General features: G+C 40.4%; 1 protein-coding gene across 2 annotated transcripts in view; it reads left to right on the top strand.

Annotated features, from left to right (window-relative positions):
* HMCN2 (hemicentin 2) overlaps nt 1-20,993 on the top strand; it is a 176,856-nt gene that overhangs the window by 43,868 nt on the left and 111,995 nt on the right. For both annotated transcript variants that reach the window (XM_074210922.1, XM_074210921.1), the window contains exons 16-22: nt 5,521-5,715; nt 8,839-8,934; nt 9,477-9,604; nt 10,666-10,810; nt 11,647-11,759; nt 12,464-12,623; nt 13,579-13,744. In XM_074210922.1, coding sequence (XP_074067023.1) covers nt 5,521-5,715; nt 8,839-8,934; nt 9,477-9,604; nt 10,666-10,810; nt 11,647-11,759; nt 12,464-12,623; nt 13,579-13,744 — 1,003 coding nt within the window. The remainder of the gene's footprint in view (nt 1-5,520; nt 5,716-8,838; nt 8,935-9,476; nt 9,605-10,665; nt 10,811-11,646; nt 11,760-12,463; nt 12,624-13,578; nt 13,745-20,993) is intronic.

Below are 20,993 nucleotides of genomic sequence, written 5' to 3'. Positions count from 1 at the left end.
GAGTTAGGTAGAGTTCCGTCTTCACCTGTTTTTCCAAAGAGTTCATATAGATTTGGAAACAATTATTCTTTAAATGTTTGATAGAATTCACTTGTGAATCCACCAGGCCCTGGGGATTTTTTTTCTTAGGGAGTTCAGTGATGGTGTGTTGAATTTCTTTTTCTGAGATAGGGTTGTTTAGGTATTTAATCTCCTCTTCACTTAACCTGGAAAACTTACATTTTTGTAAATATTCATCTATTTCACTTAGATTGTCAAATTTATTGGCATAGAGTTAGGCAATACAATTCTGAATTATTACTGTAATTTCCTCCTCATTGGTGGTGAGTTCACTTTTTTTTTTCATTTATGATAATAGCAATTTGGTTTTCTTCTTTCTTTTTTTTAATCAAATTGACTAGAGGTTTGCCAGTTTTATTGGTTTTTTTCATAAAACCAACTTTTGGTTTTATTTATTAATTCAATAGTTTTTTGCTTTTGCTTTTATTAATTTCTCCTCTAATTTTTAGACTTTCTAATTTGGTATTTAACTGGGGGCTTTTAATTTGTTCTTTCTCTAATTTTTTAGTTGCATATTTAGTTCATCAATTTCCTCTTTCTCTAATTTATTCATGTAAGCATTTAAAGATATAATATATCCCCTGACAGCCACTTTGAGTGAATCCCATAGGTTTTGATATGTTGTTTCATTATTGTCATTATCTAGGATGAAATAATTAATTCTTTCTATAATTTGCTGTTTGAGCCACTCATTCTTTAAAACCAAGTTATTCAGTTTCCAATTAGTTTTGATTCTATATTTCCCTGGTCCAATATTGTATATGATTTTTTTTATTGCATTATGATCTGAGAAAGATGTATTCACTATTTATGCCTTTCTGCAATTGATTATTAGATATTTGTACCCTAGCACATGGTCAATTTTTGTGTAAGTGCCATGTACTGCAGAAAAAAAAGTATATTCCTTTTTATCCCCATTCACTTTCCTTCATAAGTCTATCATATCTAGGTTTTCTAACAGTCTATTAACCTCCTTAACTTCTTTCTTGTTTATTTTATGATTCGATTTATCTAAATCTGAGAGTGGGAGTTTGAGGTCTCCCACTAGTAGAATTTTGCTGTCTATGTCTTCCTGTAGTGCTTTCAGCTTCTCCTCTAAGAATTTGGATGCTATCCCAGTGGGTGCATACATATACAGTATTGAAATCACTTTATTGTCTATGGTACCTTTTAGGAGGATATAGTTTCCTTCCTTATCTCTTTTAGTGATATCTATTTCTGCAGCTGCTTTGTCTGAGATAAGGATTGCTACCCCCGCTTTTTTCACTTCAGCTGAAGATATATATATATATATATATATATATATATATATATATATATATTTCAGTTTTTTTTTTGCAAGGCAATGGGGTTAAGTGACTTGCCCAAGGCCACACAACTAGGTAATTATTAAGTGTCTGAAGCTGGATTTGAACTCAGGTACTCCTGACTCCAGGTGCTCTATCCACTGTGCCACCTAACTGCCCCTGAAGCAAAATATATTTTGCTCTAACCTTTTCCCTTTACTCTCTATATATCTTTCTCCACTTCAAATGAGTTTCTTATAAGCAGCATATTGTAGGATTCTGGTTTTAATCAAGTCTGCTATTTGCTTATGTTTTAAGGGAGAGTTCATCCTATTCACATTCATAGCTTTAATTGCTAACTCTTTATTGCCCTCCATGTTTCTTTCCTCTATTTGTATTTTCCCCTTGTTTTCCCCTTTATTCGTTTCCCCCAGCATTTTGTTTGTGAATGCCACCACCTTCAGTATGTTTGCCCTCCTATATGGCAGCTGGGTATTTCAAAGAAATGTTTTATGACCATATCTCTAGAGTCTTAGTAGATAGCTAATCTAGGATCTCTGTCCTCTTGTGAACTAACTTCAGGGGCAAGAAGATGCTGGCATAATAGTTGAAAAATTAAGAACACGTGACATGTTGAAGATGGGACTGATTGTAAGGGAGTGTAACCAGTCTAAGGTGTAGAGGCAAATTGTGGGGAAGTGAACCCTGGAAGGGGGCAGAATTGTCCTTTGATTATCTCATTGTGAGTAAAGGCCCTCTTGAGGTTATAGTAGTAGGGGCAGATATTATCTCCTTAAGACCCACAATTGTTGCAGATAATAGTCCTTTGGTAGAACTATCCATTTAACACTAATGTTTATATAGCACTCTCAGGTTTACAAAATATTTTCTTCCACAACTTTGTGAGGTGGCTAGTATAAGTATAATTATCACCATTTTTTTATGTGAGAAAACTGAGACTCAGCAATACAGTCACACAACTGACAAATGATGGAGCAATATTTGAACCCAGGACCAAGGCCAACACTATCTGCCTTGCCAAACTGCTTCTTAACCTCAACTACTTAGCCTTTGTTTTAATCTCTAATTGGGTGTGTCTTAGTGTCTCTCTTTCTAAGACTGAGTTTATTGAATTCAGTGGGAAGGGCCCCATGGCTTAGAGATGACATAGAACAGCTGATGAGCCTAAAAAAGCTCTCTCTCTCTTCCAGGATTTCCCCTTCCCCTAAACAAACAGTTGCATGTGTCAGTTCCATTCAGCTCTAGATCCCTGCTCTGGATCAGACAATTCCTCCTAACAGTTTTCCTAAGACCTGCTTCTGTCCCAGCAAAGCCATCTCAGTTCCTCAGTGGAAATTGGGAATCGTGTTGTGCCTTGGATATCAGATCTAAATGTAGAATTTCCTGATGAAACTAAGAGTCGATATAACAGCTTCAGTTTTAGGCAAAGGCTGGGCACCTCCTTGCTAATGAACACATTTAGTAAATATTAATTGAACATTTGCTTTGTGTTGGGTGATACGGGAACATCCAGAGAAGATGTCATGATCTTTGCCTTCAAAGAGTATCTAGACCAGTTGAAGACATACAAGATTCATATATAACCAACAGAGATCAAACAAGGAGTGGTAGAAAGAGTGCTTGATGTTAACTACAATTTTAAGCTTTATATTGTATTTTAGATAATAGTTATTACTTGCTTAGCACTTAAAAGTTTACAAAAAAACTTTATAATTATTACTTCAACCTCACAACTACCCTGGGAGGTATATGCTATTATTATTATTACCCCTTCCCTCCCCATTTCAGAGATAAGGAAACTAAGGTAGACAGCAGTTAAGTAACTTGTCCAGAATCACACAGCTAGAAAATGCTTGAGGTCAGATTGGAATTCAGGTCCTGCTGATTCCAAGCTCAGTGCTCTAACCACTGTACAACTAGGTTAACTGCTTTAGATTAGCAAAGTGCCTTACTCCTAAGTTTTCATTTGAATCTCCTGACAACTATTTGAGGTAAGTATATTCTCTCCCTTTTGTAGATGAGAAAACTGTGACATTCTCAGGGTCACGTAACCAGTTAATGATTGAGGTGGTTTTTGAACCCTGATCTTTTTGACTTCAAGTTTAACTCAATCTCCTCTGGTCTGTACTGCCCCTTAATGGGCACAGGTTTGCAGTAGAGAAGTAGAAATTGTGTATTTGTAAATGTGAGAACCAGGAGATTAATTTAGCTAGAGAAAAAGGTACTGGGAGGAAGGCAGTGAAAATGAGGCTGAAAAGGTACAGGGGGAGGGCCAATTGTCCCTCTTTCTTATTTGTACCTCTGAGATCATCCTACGTTATTTACTTCCTGCTAAAGGAAACTGAAGCCAAAGAGTCTGGAGAAAACTTTCAGAGCTATCTTAGAGTCTCTAGATAGAATTATAGCAAGGGGTGAGATTTCAGAGAACTGGGGCACAGAAATAGGATAGACTTTCTGGGACTCTGCACTGAGGCCCCTCCATTTTTTATTTCTTCATTGTCTTGAGTCTGGAGGGAGAGGAGGAATGTGGAGTGATTTAATGTCATTGAATCATAGACCTAGAACCAGAAGGGTCTTTGAAGACCATTGAGTCCAATTCCCTCATTTTGTAGATGAGGAAACAGACCCCAAGGGTGGGGTCAAGTGACTTGGCCAAGGTCACACAGATAGTAGTGACAGAGTTGAGATTTGAACCTGTCATCTATTCAGGTGTCTTTCTATAATGTCACACTAAATGAAATACTCTTCCTAATTGCAATAATTTTCTGAATCAACCTGTAAAGTCTTTGAAACAACTGGAAATCTCTGAATCCCTTCAGCTAGGGAAAATTTTAATTTCATGGTTTGAGGAACTGTTTTTCCAGAAAAAGTGGAGAGTGATGAAAACTTCCCCATGGGGTGGGATCTGAAACTTTGAGGTTTAACGTTCAAAGAGTCTTTAATAAAGACTTTGTAATACCATGATTCCTAGAGAAGAGACAGGCTAGAGCAGTTATTCTATAACTACTCCTGAATTGGGACCTCTGGAGGCTTTGGGATAATAGTTTGTGGAGTTCTACTATCTTCAGAGTCCCACTAGTTTTGTAGGGCAGGGAAGCCTTTGGTTGCTTATTCTAACCTGTTTCCAAACTTGCCTGTGGATAGGAAAAGCAAATTAGCCCAGTGTGTGTCTTGTATAGCAGGGCCGGATTGGGATCACTAAAAGACTCACTTTAACTGTCTATAAAATAAGGTTTGTTATTCTTCAATTCTAGCTTTATATGATTCTATGTTAGAGTGTTCTTGGATTCCACAGACTAAAGACTGAGAGGGTGTTTGGGAGGGTACTAACTTTAGAAATGACTTGGAATCAGTGGAGACCAGGTCACCGGACCTCAGACCCGCCATTCCCTAGAATCCCTTTCTAAGTCATCACCTTCTTCCTCTCCTTGGTCTAGCAAGTCTATCCAGTTAGAGAGAAGGGTCACAGTTAGGTAATTAGGTGGGGTCAGATTTGAGAACTGGAAGGAGGTGTGCTGTGAAGAGAAGCCTCATTGGACTAATGGGTCAGGATGAGGGAAACTTCAGTCAGAGGAGATGATGAGCTGGGTGGGGTTGTTGCCATTTCTGAAACTGAGAAAGTGGAGGCCATGGGGTTAAGCCCCAAGCCCTTTTGTGAGCCCTTATTGAATGTGGGACACCCAGCCAGCAATTACGTAATGATCCTGTTTGGAACTGCTAAAATGCCTTTGAATCCAAGGATTTTAACACATAGAGACATAATAATGTACTCCCCTTTGAAGACTCAGAGCAGTTAAGGGAAATAGCATAGCCCCTACTACACAGATAGGGCAAACCAAGGTTCATCACATTCTGGGAAATCATCCATGAGACAGGTCCTAGGTATCCTTTGTTTTCAGCTAGGTGTTCATCTTTATATGTACTTATTATGGTCACAATGGGATAGATGGAGCCAAGTTCAGATTTGGGCTCCTTAAGTCATTTAATTAAATTATGGGTGGGAGAAGTTATTCTCTTTGTAATTTTTATTTTGCTTTGGGGTGAGGCTATGAAAGTTTAAAAGGCCAATTCTAAGGTCCAGGGCAGGAAGGCCTAGATCGTGCATGGTTTCAGCTCTACTGTGAACTGACTGACTCCAGTTTCTTCCTTGCAGATGCTCCTCGACTTATAGAGTCACCTCAGAACATGGTGGTGGAGATGGGGAAGAAAGCTATCCTGTTATGCCGAGTAGAGGGGCACCCCAGTCTGAAAATCACCTGGGCCCGAGCAGATGGAAAATCAGTGCCAGCCCATCCTGTGGAGGGTGGTTGGGCCAGACAATTGGAGGCAGGAGTGCTGTTCCTGGAGAGTAAGAGATTTTAGGATAGGTTCCCTATCCTTTTGGTGTCATGGAAGTTTGGTGAAACCCAAGGACCCTTCCTCAGAATAATGTTTGTAAATACATAAAATAAAATACATAGGATAACAGATGAAACCAATTATATGGAAATAAGGATCCAAATATTACAAAAACAAGTTCACAAACTGCTGCTTTAGTGTAAGCTCAGTTTCCCTATTTGTGTCCCAAGACAACAGGAAGGCCAGTTTCCAGACTCCAGTCTCCCCAATTTAGCATCATAGATGATGATGTAGCATCAAAAGTCCAGAAGGATATTGGGAATATAGTTTGGGAGAGACTATATTAACAGAAACACACATATACAAATAATAGTATTGGCCAATACACATACACCTGTACTTATTATCATCATCATTATTTTTTCATTATGATTACATTTGAATCTCATTACAACCTTGGGGCAAAGGTTCCATTATTACTTTCATTTTACAGATGAGAATATGTATTTAACCATCAGAATCATATTCACTAAAATCTATAGCAGTATATTCTTACTTCTCTATTAGATTGTAAACTCCTTGAGGGCAGGGCTTGACTCTTAACTACTTTATTCTATCTCTCCAGCTTTAGCAGGATGCTCAGCAATCTGTAGGACTTAATAGACCTATTGTTGTTGTTCAGTCATTTAAGTCCAACAATTTGCAACCCCATTTGGGTTTTTTTGGGCAATGATCCTAGGGTGGTCTTGCCATTTCCTTCTCCAGATCATTTTGCATATGAGGAAACTGAGGCAAATAGGGTTAAATGACTTGGCCTGAGTCACTCAGCTAATGAGTGTCTAAGACCAAATTTGAACTCATGTTTTCTTGAATTTAGGTCAGATACTCTAGCCACTGTGCCACTTAGCTGCCCTTTAACAGACTTATACATAAGAATAACTACTTGAATGAATGAATATTAAATAATATTAGCCTCTTGTTAAAAAAAAGGGTCTTACTTGAAAAACACTGACCACAAACATCAGTTAACTGTATACTACTATGAAGAATGGACATCTGCATCTGTTGTCCTTAGAAACAAGTCTCCCTAACTTTTATTTCTTTTTTTGCTATCTTGCTTTCCTCTTCAGCTCCCACTTTGTCCAAGTCAGGTCCATGTGGCCATGGTGGGTTTTTGTGAAAGTGTTTCTTCTAAGGCAGAGTGAGTATGTGTTAGTCCCACAGGGAGTTACTCAGAAGGTTCTTCTGTATAGTTCTGTTGACCTTTATCTATCTTCCCCATCACAGGTACCATAGTGGCATACATGAAAAGAACCATACTAGCAAGTAGACCTCTGCTCTAGGTCTCCTGCAAGGGGAATCCTTCTGCCTCTCTAGATAGCCCATTTTAATTTTGGAAAGCTCTCATCATTAGAAAGTTTTTCCTGATATCAAACCTAAATTGCCCCTTTGTGTTTTATGACTCCTGGTTATGCCTTCTGGACCAGACCAAACAAGTTTTACTCTTCTCTCCCATCAAATACTTCAGACCTCTTGAATCTTCTCTTCTCCAGACCCTACATTCCCAGTTGTTTCAACTGATCCTCCTATGACAAAGCCTCAAGACCCTTCACTGTCCTGATCACCTTCCTCTGGACATCTGCCAGCTTGTCAATGTCCTTCCTAAGCTCTGACCACACTCTAGATGTAGTGAAAGAAAAACAGCAGAGAAGGACTTGGTCCTCCTTAGCTGGGGCTAGAGGCTGACTGCTCACAAATTGGCCACCCTAGGCCAAGTCAACGGAGGTCAAGGATTACTAGACACCATGGGATTTATCACCTGAGCTTCTTGGGCTTCTACCTTACCCTACTAACTTCTCATTTGAATTTAGGCTGCTTCAGTTTCTTTTTCTGTAAAATGAGAATAATATTGGTATCGCCTTCCCAGGATTGTTGTGAGGACCAAGGGAAATAAGGTTTGTTAAAAGCTTAGCATAGTTCATGACATATACTGGATTTTTAATAAATATTTCTTTTTTTCTCTCTCCTTCCCTGTCTCCCACTTTTTCTTCTTCCCTTCTTTTCCCTTCCCTCATTTCCTCCTTCTCTTACTCTTTTCCCTTCTTCCTTTTTCCTATCTTTTCTCTCCATTCTTTTCTTTCCCATGCTTCCTCCTTTTCTTATTTCCTTATTTTCCCTTCCTTCCTTTCGTCCTTCCCTTAATCTTTTACTTCTTCCCTTTTTCTCTTCCTTCTTTCCATTCCCTCCCATCCTCCTTTTCTGCTTCCTTTTCTTCCCTCTTTCCCTTGTATTCCTTTCTTCCCTCCCTCCCTTACTTTTCTCTTCTTCCCTTCCTCTCTTCCTTCTTTCCTTTCCCTCTCTTCCTCTTTTTCTTCCTTTCCTCCTTCCCTCCCTTACTCCTTTCCTTCTTCCCTTCCCCTCTTCCTTCTTTCCCTTCCCTCACTTTCTTTTTTCTTCTCCCTGCCCTCTTTCCCTTTCTTCCTTTCCTCTTTCCCTCCCTCACTTCTTTCCTTCTTCCCTTCCTCTCTCTCCCTTCTTACTTTTCTTCCTTCTTACCTTTCTCTCTCTTTTTTCTTTCTTTTTCCTCCCATCCTTTTTCCTTCCTTTCCTCCCTCCCTCCCTTACTCCTTTCTTCTCTTCTTCTCTCCTTCTCATCTGTTCCTTCTTCCTTTACTTCCTTCCTCCCTCTTCTCTCTTTTCCCCTTATTTCTTTCTTCCCTCCCTCCCTTACTCATTTCCTTCTCTTCCTCTTTCTTCCTTTTTTCCTTTCCCTCCATTCTTCCTTTTTTCTTCCTTCTCTTCCTTTCTTCCCTCCCTCCCTTACTCCTTTCTTTATTCCCTTTCTGTCTCTCCCTTCTTTTTTCCCTCCTTCCTTGTTTTCTTCCTTGTTTTCTTCCTCTCTTCCTTCTTTCCTTTTGCTACCTTCCTCCTCTTCCTTTTCTTCCCTTTATTCCTTTTCTCTCTCCTCCTCTCTTACTCCCTTCCTTCTTCCTTCTCCCTCCCTCCCCTTTCCCTCTCCTTTTATCTTCTTCCTTTTTGTTTAAGGTTACATCCCTCATAACTAAGAGTTATTAATCTTGTAGGGTTGGGAATTTGATGTATTTTTATTTAAAATGGTTTTCTTCCCTTTTAGATGTGACCCCAGAAGACCAGGGACTGTACATCTGTAAAGCTCACAATGCTTTTGGCAAGGTTCAGGCAGAGGTCCAGCTCACAGTCATTGGACATGGTTTGCTTTAAGAGAAATATTTTTGGGGATGGGGAAATATTTGGGAAATGTGTTGAGTTATAGTATTGCCATGGACAAACTCAATCATCCCCTTGGGCACTTCAATGGGGCAATTTTCCCCCTCCCCCTCCTAGGGATAGATGTACAACCAACTGATTAATGAGGATTCTACATGGACATGGATGAGAATATTCAGGGACATATTTAACATCCTTGTTTCTTGGGATATGTCGCAGAGTCCCCTTTGATTCTTTGGGTACCCCCATACTGATGTATATGATGGTTCTATAGAAGGATGGGTGATCTAGAGGAGTAGAGATACAGGATGTGAGTCTGGAGCCTTTTATGGCTTTGATACTTTGGATACCTCCAGATTGATGTATCTGATGGTTCTAGAAGTAGAGGATGGTAGTTTGGAGGAGTAGAGATTTAGGGTGTGGGTCTGGAGTTCCTGATGGCACCCAGAAGGAAAGTTGGTGACAGTTCTCCTATTGAGTTGAATGAGGTGATTAATGCACTAGGTCTCTTCTCCTACCCTGCAGAGCCCCCTCAGATTGCCAGTAGTGCCTCCATGGTGCGAGTCCTGGAGGGGCAGCCTGTATCGCTGCCTTGTGTCATCCTGTCTGGGAAGCCTTTTCCTCAGCGGCACTGGCTGAAGGATGGCCAAGTTGTGAGTACTTGGGCATTCCCTAGCTTGGGATAGGAGGAGAACCCTGGCCAAGGTTCATGAAGGGGAGGATTGGTATATTACTGATCTCTTCTCTTATCAGATAGTCTTAGAAGTATCTTCTCTATTGCTGTCTATCATCTTCCTCTTTTTGTGTGACTATATCATCTCCAATTAGACGGACAGAGACCTAACCTTCTGCTTATTTCATATCTCCACATTGCCAGTAGTACATAGGCACTGACCTACCACTTTCCTCCTTCTTCTTGGGATCATTGAATTTAGAGCTAGAAGTGACCTCAATCAATCAATCGAAAAGCATTTTTGAAAGGCCTTCAATGTTCCAGGCACTGGGGCCATGAAGACAAAAATGAAGCAGCCCTTGCCCTCAGAGAGCTTACATTCTATCACAGAAAACAACACATACCCATATAAGTATATTTAACATAAAAGTATATAATAATATATAAAATATAAATACAAAGTAATTTTGAAAGGGAGACACATTTTGCAAATATTTATTTAGATATTAACTATAAGTACAAATTCAAAATAATTTTGAAAGGGAGACACATTTTGCAAATATTTATTTAGATATTAACTATAAGTACAAATTCAAAATAATTTTGAAAGGGAGATTCATTTTGCAAATATATATTTACATATAAAAATATAAATTCAGAGTAATTATGCGAAGGAGACACTAGCACTTGACTGGTAGTGAGGAGACAGGGTAGGTCTCATGGAGGAAGTGGCACTTGATATGTGAATGGATGACAATATTCAGGAACATATTTCTTACTTTTCTTCCCTCTTACCTTTCTCTCTCTCTTCTTCCTTTCCTTTTCCTACCTTCCTCTTTTCCTTCCTTTCTGAGATTCTGAGAGGTAGAGGTGAGGAAGGAGTGCAAACTAGGTGTGAGGGGCAACCAATTGAACCATGGAAATGGAGTGTTCTAGGTTTAGGCTTTTTTCACCATTGGTGAGTCATTTAACAGATTCTAGACCAAACTGGTGGGACTTTGTGGCAGAGTAGCTCTTTAAACCTATGCTTACCCCCATCAGCCTCAGCTGAATGGTCACTATTCTATCCGAAGTGATGGCAGCTTCCACATTGACCAGGCCTTGCAAGAGGATGTGGGGAGGTACAGCTGTGTGGTCACCAATACAGCAGGTTCTCAGAGCCAGGATGTTGAGCTGGCTGTCCAAGGTGAGTCCAAGGAGGGTGGACAGGACCGGAATGAAAGCCTTTTTTAGGATAGCTAGTTTCACCCCTTCATTGCAGTCAGAAGGAGGTGTTGAGTTGACGAGAACCCTCTACTCCTTGTTGCTTTTGACATCATCTTCCCCACCCCCAACCCTGCCACCACTCCCACTACTACAATTACTTCTGCCACCTAGGGAGTTGGATAAGCATAGCATGTGGCTTCATGCATCTGTCAGCAATGCCTGAGTATTGTGCCCATGACATGGACTGACCAGGTTTGGAGCTGTAGTCTTTTAAAGGTGGTCTGCTTGATCTTGTGAGGTAACTAAGAAGTTGCTAAACTTGGAGTCAGGGAAGCCTTAATTAGAATCCTCTCTCAGATCACCGAGAGTCATGAATAGAGGGCACTGAACCTAGAGTCAGGAAAATCAGAGTTCAAATCTGGCATCAGATACTTCCTAGCTGTGCAACCCTGGGCAAGTCCCATAGCCCAGTTTGTCTCAGTTTCCTCATTTGTAAAATGAGCTGGAGAAGGAAATACTAAACTGCTCCAGTTTCTTTGCCAAGAAAACATCAGATGGGATCACAAAGAACTGGAACTCCACTGAACAACAGCTCAGACCATTGCTCGCTCTGTTGTTATGGTGGTTGTTGTTGAGTAGTTTAAGCTGTGAAGCAAGGTGGAAGCTCAACTGGCAATAAACTCCAGACTACTGTGTCACTAGTCAAGATAGCTGGATTACATTTGTAGAGTTTTGACAGTGTCAGAGAAAACAATAGCCAGGAATGTTGGTGGAGCTAAAGTCTTCCTCAATTTTAGTTGCATTCTTTTTTTGAAGTGTTGCCCAGCATCCAGCCTACTGCTTCCCACTATGTCACCAATGAGGGTGTTCCTATCTCTCTTCCCTGTGTTTCAAGGGGAGTTCCTCCTCCCACCATCAACTGGAGAAAGGTTGGTAAAAATCTGTTGATCCTATATCGTGAGAAACGATCAGAAGTCCTGGGCAAGGAAACTATAATCAATATTCCCTGATATATTTATAGTGATAAATCAGCTAAATAGCCAGGTGATGCAGTGAGTAGAAACCAGACCTGGAGGCAGGAAGATCTGAGTTCAAATCCAGCCCCTGACACTTAATAGCTCAGTGATATTGGGCAGGCCACTTAACCTCTGTTTGCCTCAGTTTCCTTAACTGTAAAAATGGGGAGAATAGCACAAATCTCGCAGGATTGGTATGAGGATCAAATATGATAATAATTGGAAAGCACTTAGCACAGGGCCTGAACATGCTAAGTGCTATATAAAAGTTAGTTATTGTTATTACAATTATCACTTAAACTCTCTAGTCTCACTTTTCTTTTCTGGAAAAGGATAGAGTTGTATAGAATGCTTGCTGAGCTACTTTCCAGCTCCACATCCTATGATTAAATTCAACACAATGCAAAAGGCATTTTTTAGATGCCAGTTACTTGCCAGGCCCTGTGTTAAGTGATACTTATACCAAGACAAAAAAAAACAGAACAATCCCTGCTCCCCAGAAATTTTCATTCTACTAGATGAGAGATGAAGATGATGCTCAGTGTGGGGTGCTTGAAGGAATATTAAGTGCCACTTCCCTATATAATATTGATACTATTGATTCTCTTTGCTTTTAGGAAATGAATGCCTTGTCCCTCCAGGATTCCCATTACCAAGTGCTCAAGGAAGGCAGCCTGCACATCTCTCAGCCATCTGCTCAAGATTCAGGGATCTATGTCTGTACTGCTGCCAACTCATTGGGCATTTCCAGACAGGAGATCCAACTGTCTGTGAATAGTAAGTGGGTTGGACCATCCTGGTTCTTGGAGGAGTTGTTTATAACATAGAGATGTCTAGTTTGATAAAAGTAGTATAGACAGGAAAATCCTCCCTGCCTTTGACTTCCCTCTAATCCAAGGACTCATGATCCCAAAGCCCTGTGAACTACCTTTTAGGATTCTCAATCCTTTCCTTTGATAAATCAAGTCTTTAAAGTACCAGAGTCTTGTACTAGGCTCTGAGGGGCTAACTTTTGGGGCACTCTGAAGAAGGATATTGACCAGGGGCATCAAAAGCTGGGATGTGGTTTGGTTATAAAGAGTGGGTTTATAAAGGGTGGTTTAGTTATAAAGGGTGGGCCTATAAATGACTAAATTGATTTTTTTCCAGTTGACCTAAAAACCAAAACCAGCTAAGGGTTATAAGTTACTGAAATTTTAAAGAAATGACATGTTCTTTGGGCTGTTATGGAGGAGACAGAATAGAAACTAGGATGCTTCTTTTGCTTTTCTTAGTCATAGAAGTAAATCAGATTGTACTAATCTGATCCCAGATGCACTAAGGGGATTTGCCCTTCATCCATTTCAGCAACAATCTCTGAATCACAACAAAGTATTCCTCCCCACATGTTATGGTTCTTGCATTTCAAATAACATTTGATATGACTAGATTTCAAATAAGCTAGATTGTTTCTTAGAGATTAACAAGGAAAATCTAATATTGCCATATTAGATATTAGATTTTAGTGACCTAATAATCTAACAGTTGAGTTTAAGTTGAATAGGAAATATATAATTTGTTGCTGGGAACTCTACATTTATCCCATCATAATAAACTTCTGGACTCACAGATTTTACTTTCAAGAGCTCCTGTTTCCTCAAGAACCATCCTGGATTTGTTCTTTTTCACCTTCCCCTTTCTTTCCCAATCTTAAAAAGATTGCAACTTTCTTTCACCGTTTCTTTCACCATAGCTAAACCCAGGATTATCATGAATGAGTCACTTGACTCAGATAGACCAGTGACAATCACTGCCATGACTGGGAAAGAGCTGACCCTCCACTGTGAAGCCCAAGGATCCCCAACCCCATTGGTGATTTGGACAAAGGATTCCCAGCTCCTGTCACCTAGCACAGACAGGTAACCAATTTGGTGATTTTGCAGACTGAAGGGGCAGAGAAATAAGACGGGCATGACCAGTAACTAGTGTTTCCATATATTGAAAATTCAGAAGAAGACAGGGTCAAAAAGGGTAAAAATGTTTAATAAAGTAGTTTAAGCAAAGGAGCCTATGGGTTAAACTCGATTTCCACAGAGATAAGGGGTTCATAAATAACAAGAGAGCAAAGCCCCTTCCTGGGCAAGATGTGGCCTTATATTGCTCTGGAAATCTGGTTGATTTTCCAAAATTCACTTATGAATTTTCTATTTTAAAATGAACTCTGATAGATATTTGATGTCAGGATAATTTCCTCCTTCTACTCCTTTCATGTCTTAAGCCACCTTTCCTTTATTGTAGTTATTGTTGTTGTTCAGTCATTTCAGTCATATCTGATTCTTTATGACCCCATTTGGAGTTTTCTTGGAAAAGATACTGGAGTGGTTTGCCATATCCTTCTCAAGCTCATTTGATAGATAAAGGAAGTTGAGGCAAATAAGGATATATGACATGTTCAGGATCAAACAACTAGGAAGAATCTAGGGCCAGATTTGAACTTGAAAGAATGAGTCTTCCTTTTCCAGCTTTGGTATTCTATCCACTAACACCTAACTACCCCACTTATTAGACAAATTTGTAGCCCAAAGAGTCAAACTCATTCTGCCCCCCAAATCCTCAAAAATCTATATTTCTGGTAAATGATTCTATAATTCTGGTAAAATATGCCTATGTAAAACAACTCTATTGCCTAATAGCAATTCACATCCTCCAGAAGGCTTTTGTAATGCACACAATGGAAAATACCTTTGGATTATCTGTTTTTTTGGCTTATCCCTTTCAGTGTTAATGTAGTTTATTGATGAATGAGATTTTAGGTTTCTCTTGCAGAGCCAGTGAAGGGGCAGAGGAGGTCATTGAATAGGGCAAACTGACCCAGTTGATCTGCCATCCTTGCTCTGGGCTGCTATTCTCTCTACTTATCCTTGCCCTACCAAAGGAGCCCAGGTCTGTGGTTTTTTCTCAGAGTCAAAAGGTGTTCGTTGCCCATACCGCCAAGAACCTCTGCTCTGTTTTATTCTTGACTCTCTCAACAAAGCTTGGACTGACTTCTTGGTTTTGGGGGGGTGGATTTGTGGGGGACAGCATTCTCTGGCTGTGAAGAGTCACTTGTTGATCCCTTTGGCTTTGCTATTGAGGGGGTTGGAAAAGGTCAATGACCTCTTTGGGGAGAGGCTATAGCCCCAGCATGATGATATCAGTCACTGGCAAGGCCTTTGAAAGAAACCAGACAGAAGAGGTTGCAGTGGCTCTGCCAGCCCCCTGCTTCCTCGATCATTTGAACATCTGTCTCCCTGGAACATCTGCTTTCGAGGGCCTTTCCAATACTTTCAGCTTGAGCACATACACTCCTGAAAACAGCTGGGGGTCTGCCTGCCAGCTTATATGCGGGGGAGGGGTGGGAGGGAACATCATACTTTTTTTTCTACTATCCACCCCCCTCAAACATCTGGCTTTTGGTACATTCTTAACTAGTAGTGTCACTGAAACTCCAAGGTAGCTGGCAGTTCTGGGAAGGGGTAGGTTACACACAACTGGGAAATGATGGGAGTAGGGGAGAAGGAGATATACCCACCCTTGTCCCCAAAGGAGTCTCCCCTTCTCTCTGAGCTTCCTGTTAACATCTTCAGCTGGACTGATAACTGGGGCCAGAACACTCTTTTAATGGCCTATTATCAACTGGGTCTGAAACATGGAACCAAAAAAATCAAATTTGTTCATTCCTCCTCCTTCTAATGCGTTAATAGATCTGTTGGGAATCATAAAATTTGTCCATACAGCTTTTGCAATATCAGAATTCTATGCTATTCCTTCCTCCTATTCCCCTTCTAGCTCTGGCATACTTGGTTTATCTTTCTTGGTGTCCAGATAAAGAAAAGAATTCTATATCTCTTGCCAGCTAGAGCATTATTTCCCATCCAATGAATAACCTCTCCATTTATACTGTACCTTTCAAAGTACTTTACCACCTATTCTCTCATTTCTTCCTTGTTTTTTTTTATTTTGTTTATTCAAATCTTGTACATTTCTTTCCTTTTCACCAAAGCAACACTTTCCCAAACATAAAATTGATCGTAAATTGGCTTCACATGAATACTGTAGACCAACATTTTCCTTGTTTTTCCATCCCTCATTTTCCAAACTCCCCCCCCCCCCCCCCCCCCCCCCCCCCCGCCAATAATATGCCTTATCCTGATGGTCAATTCTTCTGATTCTTTGACACAAAGTTTTGGCAGTTTTGCTGTCCCAGAGAGTCATTATCACTAAGATCTGGAGGTTTTGCTTTCCCCTTCCCCTTTTAATACAGTCACATCAGCACTTTCTTGTTGTTATGGCTTGCCCCTCTTTTATCCCTTAGAGATTCAGCCAACTGGCTTCAAGATGCTTTTGCTGTGGCACATTTAAAAGACCAGATGTAGATGTCTCCTCCCATCCTGGGCAGGTGCCATCTTTCTGAATTTCTGAAAAAAAAAACAACCCTGGGGATGGAGTTAGGGGCACAGTAGGGTTGGAGTATAGCAAGCAGGGAACTCTAGGTATAGTGTATAATCCTATCCTCATTTCAGAAAAGTGGAAAAAGACACATGGAGAGGTGGGGCAAATTCCTTAGGGTCAGTTGTCTAGTTAATAGTGGAAAAAGTATTAGAACTTAGGACTTCCAACTTCTAGTCTGAGGTACTTTCCCTGTTTGTACTTACTTCTCCTTTCTCTCCTATGATACTCCCTCCTTCCTTCAAAAGTACCTTCTCTAAATCATATATTATTATGTCACTATATAGTCATTTTCAGTTGAGTCAGACACTTCATAACCCCATTGGGGTTTTCTCTAGTTCATTTTACAGATGAGGAAACTGAGGCAAATAGGGTTAAGTGACTTGTCTAGGAGCACACAACCAGGAAGTGAGTTAAGCCAGATTTGAACACAGGAAAATGAGTTTTCTTGACTCTGGTCATGGCATTCTATCCACCTGGTAACCTAACTGCCCCAGATTATTATTTATGACTACATTAATTAACAGCATTGTTAGTTATTTCAGTCTCTCGGGTAATCCAGTTTTCTCCATTGAAGTAAAGACTGCAATGCTAATTGGGGAAGAAAAAGGAAAGAAGAAAATGTCTGAGATATTGACTCAAAATTCAAGTATCAAAAAGTTCCCTGCTACTATGTCTGATAAGGGAGAAATTTAAAAGATAGTCTGCTCTGGGAATGTACAGTATGAAGAGAAGATGATTAAGCACCTGTGTTTTAGCTAACATTTACATAGTGACTTAGGGTTTACAAAACACCTCATATAAGTTATCACATTTGATTTTTAATAGTCCTATTGCAATAGTTCTTTTTGCAAATGAGTAAACTGAAGCCAAGAGGGGTTTAATGCTTTGCCCAGGGTCATACCACTGGCAAATGTCTGAGGCGGGATTCAGATCTTCCTGATCCCAAGTCCATTAGCACCCATTCTGCCACTTGGTTGCCTCTAGTTCTTGTCCCTACATCTTCCACCACTGTGACTATGTAAACTACTGCCCCTCTCTGGACCTCAGTCTCCTACTCTAAGGAGAGGAATTGGTTTAGATGTTCTTTAAGGTCCCATCTGCCTCTGATAATCTGTAATTCCAAATTTTAGACAATAGGATGGTATATTCCTTCTCATAGCATGGAAGTGACCCTTGCCTTCCTGAAAGCTATGATTGTTGAGCTCAAGACCTGGAAGGCCTTCCCAAGCTGGAAAGACTTTGAAGATAGGTCCAATAACAAACTCTATGTCAGATCTGTTACCAAATTAGCCTGAGGGGGATGGGGTTTTTGGTCACCAAAACTCATCGAGACCATCTACCAAGATGTCATCTACGCTGGTGGAAAGCAGACCCATATTAGTGTGACCATGGCTTCAAGAAGTATTAAAGGTTTGAAATAAGGTTCAGACTATAGTTGGGTGCTCCCAGAGGGAGCTGTTGATAAGGACTGAATAGTTAGGTAGGGAAGACCTCATGGAAGATATGAGCCTTCCTAAGAGAGATAGGGAGATGTTAGTGGCTGTCCTTTGTATCATTTTGCATATGCTTTGCATCTTCCAGTTCAGAAGGCAGCCTATAAACTTCTCTGTCATGATTTTATATGACTTATGTGGTGTGATAGAAAGAATAATGGAGGAGTCAGCAGAGATGGGTTCTAGTTCTGGTACTGCCAGAAGCTAACTGTATGACCTTGGGCAGGGACTTCCTTCTTGAGGTCTCAGTGTCCTCAATTGTAAAACAAAGGATTTGGACCAGATGATCTCTAAGATTCCTCCCAGCTCTTTTTGTGATTCTGTGCTAGGGATGTTAGGATGAATTGCTGTTACCAGGAGACAGTGTTTGTTTGTAGTGCGGATATGGGGCCACACAGCTGTGAGGGCTCCTGGCTCCCACTCCTGCTCCCTGTTCATCCCAGCCAAACTTCCAAACATAGCCAAGCCCAAGGCAATCCAAACTGGGAGGGAGGGGGGTTGTCAAGCAGGATGGTGAGAAAACACAGAGGATGGACTTTGTCTCTGTCTTCCTGCCTCTGACTTTTCCTTTGCCTGAGTATCACTTGGGTAATGGTGGGGTAGGGCAAAGCTTTAGGTAGCAGTATGTATTCTTCTTTTTCCAGGAGAATGTTTCAATGGTCCCCAGCTGGGGAAGACTCAGCTCCAAATTAGGAACAAGGGTGATTCTATTTGGAAAATCCCTTCTAAGGAAAGTAAGAGGTCAGTTTGATGGAACAAGTAAGGGGTAGATAAAGAGGTAAGAGAGAAAGGAAGTCAGTTTTTCTGGTTTTCATATTTCATGTCTTGCCAAGTGTTCTCATGGCCAGATATTAGCATTCATTTGCTGAGATATCTATAAGTCACAGAGTGCTTGGAGGCATTTTGGGGAAAATCTGTTGGTGATGGGGCTTAAGCTCTGTAGAGTTCAATCTTGACTGCTGACTTGAGAGTCAGCAGATGTAGATTTGCTATAGGAATGTGACCCTTGACAAATCTTTTAATTTTCTTGGGTATCATTTTTGAGATTCCTCACCACAAGATAAATTTCTAAGATTCATTCTAGCTTTACAATTCAGTTTTGATATCTTCTGTTTTCTACACTAAATCCCATGGGTGGTAATCCTTAGCTCAGCATGAGCTGAACAATTTGACAAATTGCTAGCAATTAAAGCTATGCTGAAATGGAAGGGAGAGCCTTGGAAAAAGGTAGTAAACTCCCTGTCACTAAAGGTATTCAATTAGAAGCTGAATAATCACTTTTTATTTTTACTGTACAGTGGATAGTTAGATGCAATAACTCTCTGTGTTCTTCAATATTGGGATGATAGTCAACATACAGGATTTTCCCAGAAAGGAAAAGTGAGACAAGTCCAAGTACCTGGAATAACACTGAAGGTGAAGGTAGACACAAACCAGATGGTCCCTGCATGTGATTCAATAATCACAGTAGATAGCCATACATTCATTCCCCTCAGTCTTCCTAGGCACTTGTTTTAAGAACACCCTGGTGCACAGAGATTCAAAAGGTCAATTCCTTTAAACAGCAGGTTAGTATTATCTGCCTGGGATCAAGTTTGAGATTTGAAGACGGTTCAATGAGCAGCTATACAGGAAGTTTTATAGAACAATAGAGATGGATTTGGCATTGTAGAATGTTCACATAACTCACATAGCAGTTACTTATTAACTGCTTGTTGCATTAAATCAAATGAGCCTTAAAAACGTGAAAGGTGAGAACAAAGATCCTTTCTGACTCAGATCAGAGATCATCCAGTTTAGCTTCCTCATTTTACAGATGCCTAGAAAATAAAAGCAACTTGCCCAAGAGGTGATAAGGTGGTCCAATGAAAGAATTCTAGGCTTGAAGTCAGGAAGACCTAAGTTCATATTCACACTCAGATACTTTCTAGCTTTCTGGGCAAGGCATTTACTATCAGCCTCAATTTCCTCAACTGTAAAAAAAAGATAACAATAATTCTTTCCTCTCAAAGTTAGTATAAGAATTGAATGAGATATTTGTAAAGTACCATTAGGCATTTAATAAACACCCCCAAAGTTCACACGCAATGTCAGGGACCAGACTAGAAGCCAGATTTCCTAACTACTGAGCCTGTTTTCTTTGTACTACATTATCCAGAGTGAGGGAGAAGACTTGCCTTTGAAAGACAAATGTGTCCCTCTCCATGAGGGATATGCTCAGGACCCTAGCCCAGGCACAATTAAGTAAACTAAATGAAGCCAGTTGATGATTGTGGCTTTTTGCCATGAGGTTTCAGCACTTATAAATTGCCAGTCCTCTGCAAAGGGATGATATACTTTTTCTGGCTTAGGAGGTGTCATTCATGTGGTTAATTTCATACTGCATAATCTTGGAATTTTTCCTTCCCAACAGTCATCCTTGATTTTTTGGGGTTAGCATGGAAGCAATTGATAGAATCAGGGTATTTAACTGGGATGACCTGTTGAAAGAGCTTGTAGCTCTTGGTTCTGGTCTTGTGGTCCTTGGTCCCTGATCTGACACCCCTGTTGAACTCAAAAAAAAAGTTTCCTCCTTAGAGCTTTTATTTTCTTTTGATTAGGAATAGTCTCCTCTCACTATCTCTGGTGAGTCCACTTCCCTAAAGTTGAGATGTATTTGGGGGTTGCTAAGGGACTCCTAAAGGGCTTTGTCCTGAGGAGTTGTGATTTTGTGCCTCTTCCTATGTGCTTGCATCTCTATTAGTGGTCTTCTTCGACCCTTCTACTACATGGGCATGACTCATCACTGCTGTGCTACTCAGCTTCTGTCTATCAGCAAGTTTTCATTGTGTGCCTCTTGTAGCCCAATCCTATGCTTGACACTAAAGGGGAGACAAGGAGGCGTGATACATAGTCTTTGCCTTTAAGAGGTTTCCTGTCTAGTTGGGGAGGCAGGACATACTCTTGAAACTATTACAAATAGCTGTCAATTTATTTGGTGTAGACACTTGAGATCTTAGAAAATTTGGCTAAAGGGAAAGCTCCATTTAAGATCTGAGTAGTTGGAGAAGACTGTGAAAAAGGTGGGATTTGAACTGGGACTTGAACGATAGGTCCAATTTAGATAGAAAAGATGGGGGGGTGGAGATCATTTCTCATGGTGACAACAGCCTGGGAAAATGTATAGAGGCAAGAATGAGTCTGA

Source organism: Macrotis lagotis, chromosome 1 (assembly GCF_037893015.1).
Source record: "Macrotis lagotis isolate mMagLag1 chromosome 1, bilby.v1.9.chrom.fasta, whole genome shotgun sequence".
Taxonomy (NCBI): Eukaryota; Metazoa; Chordata; class Mammalia; order Peramelemorphia; family Peramelidae; genus Macrotis; species Macrotis lagotis.
The sequence above is the reverse complement of the archived record's forward strand: the minus strand, read 5'-3'. Positions and strand labels throughout refer to the sequence as shown.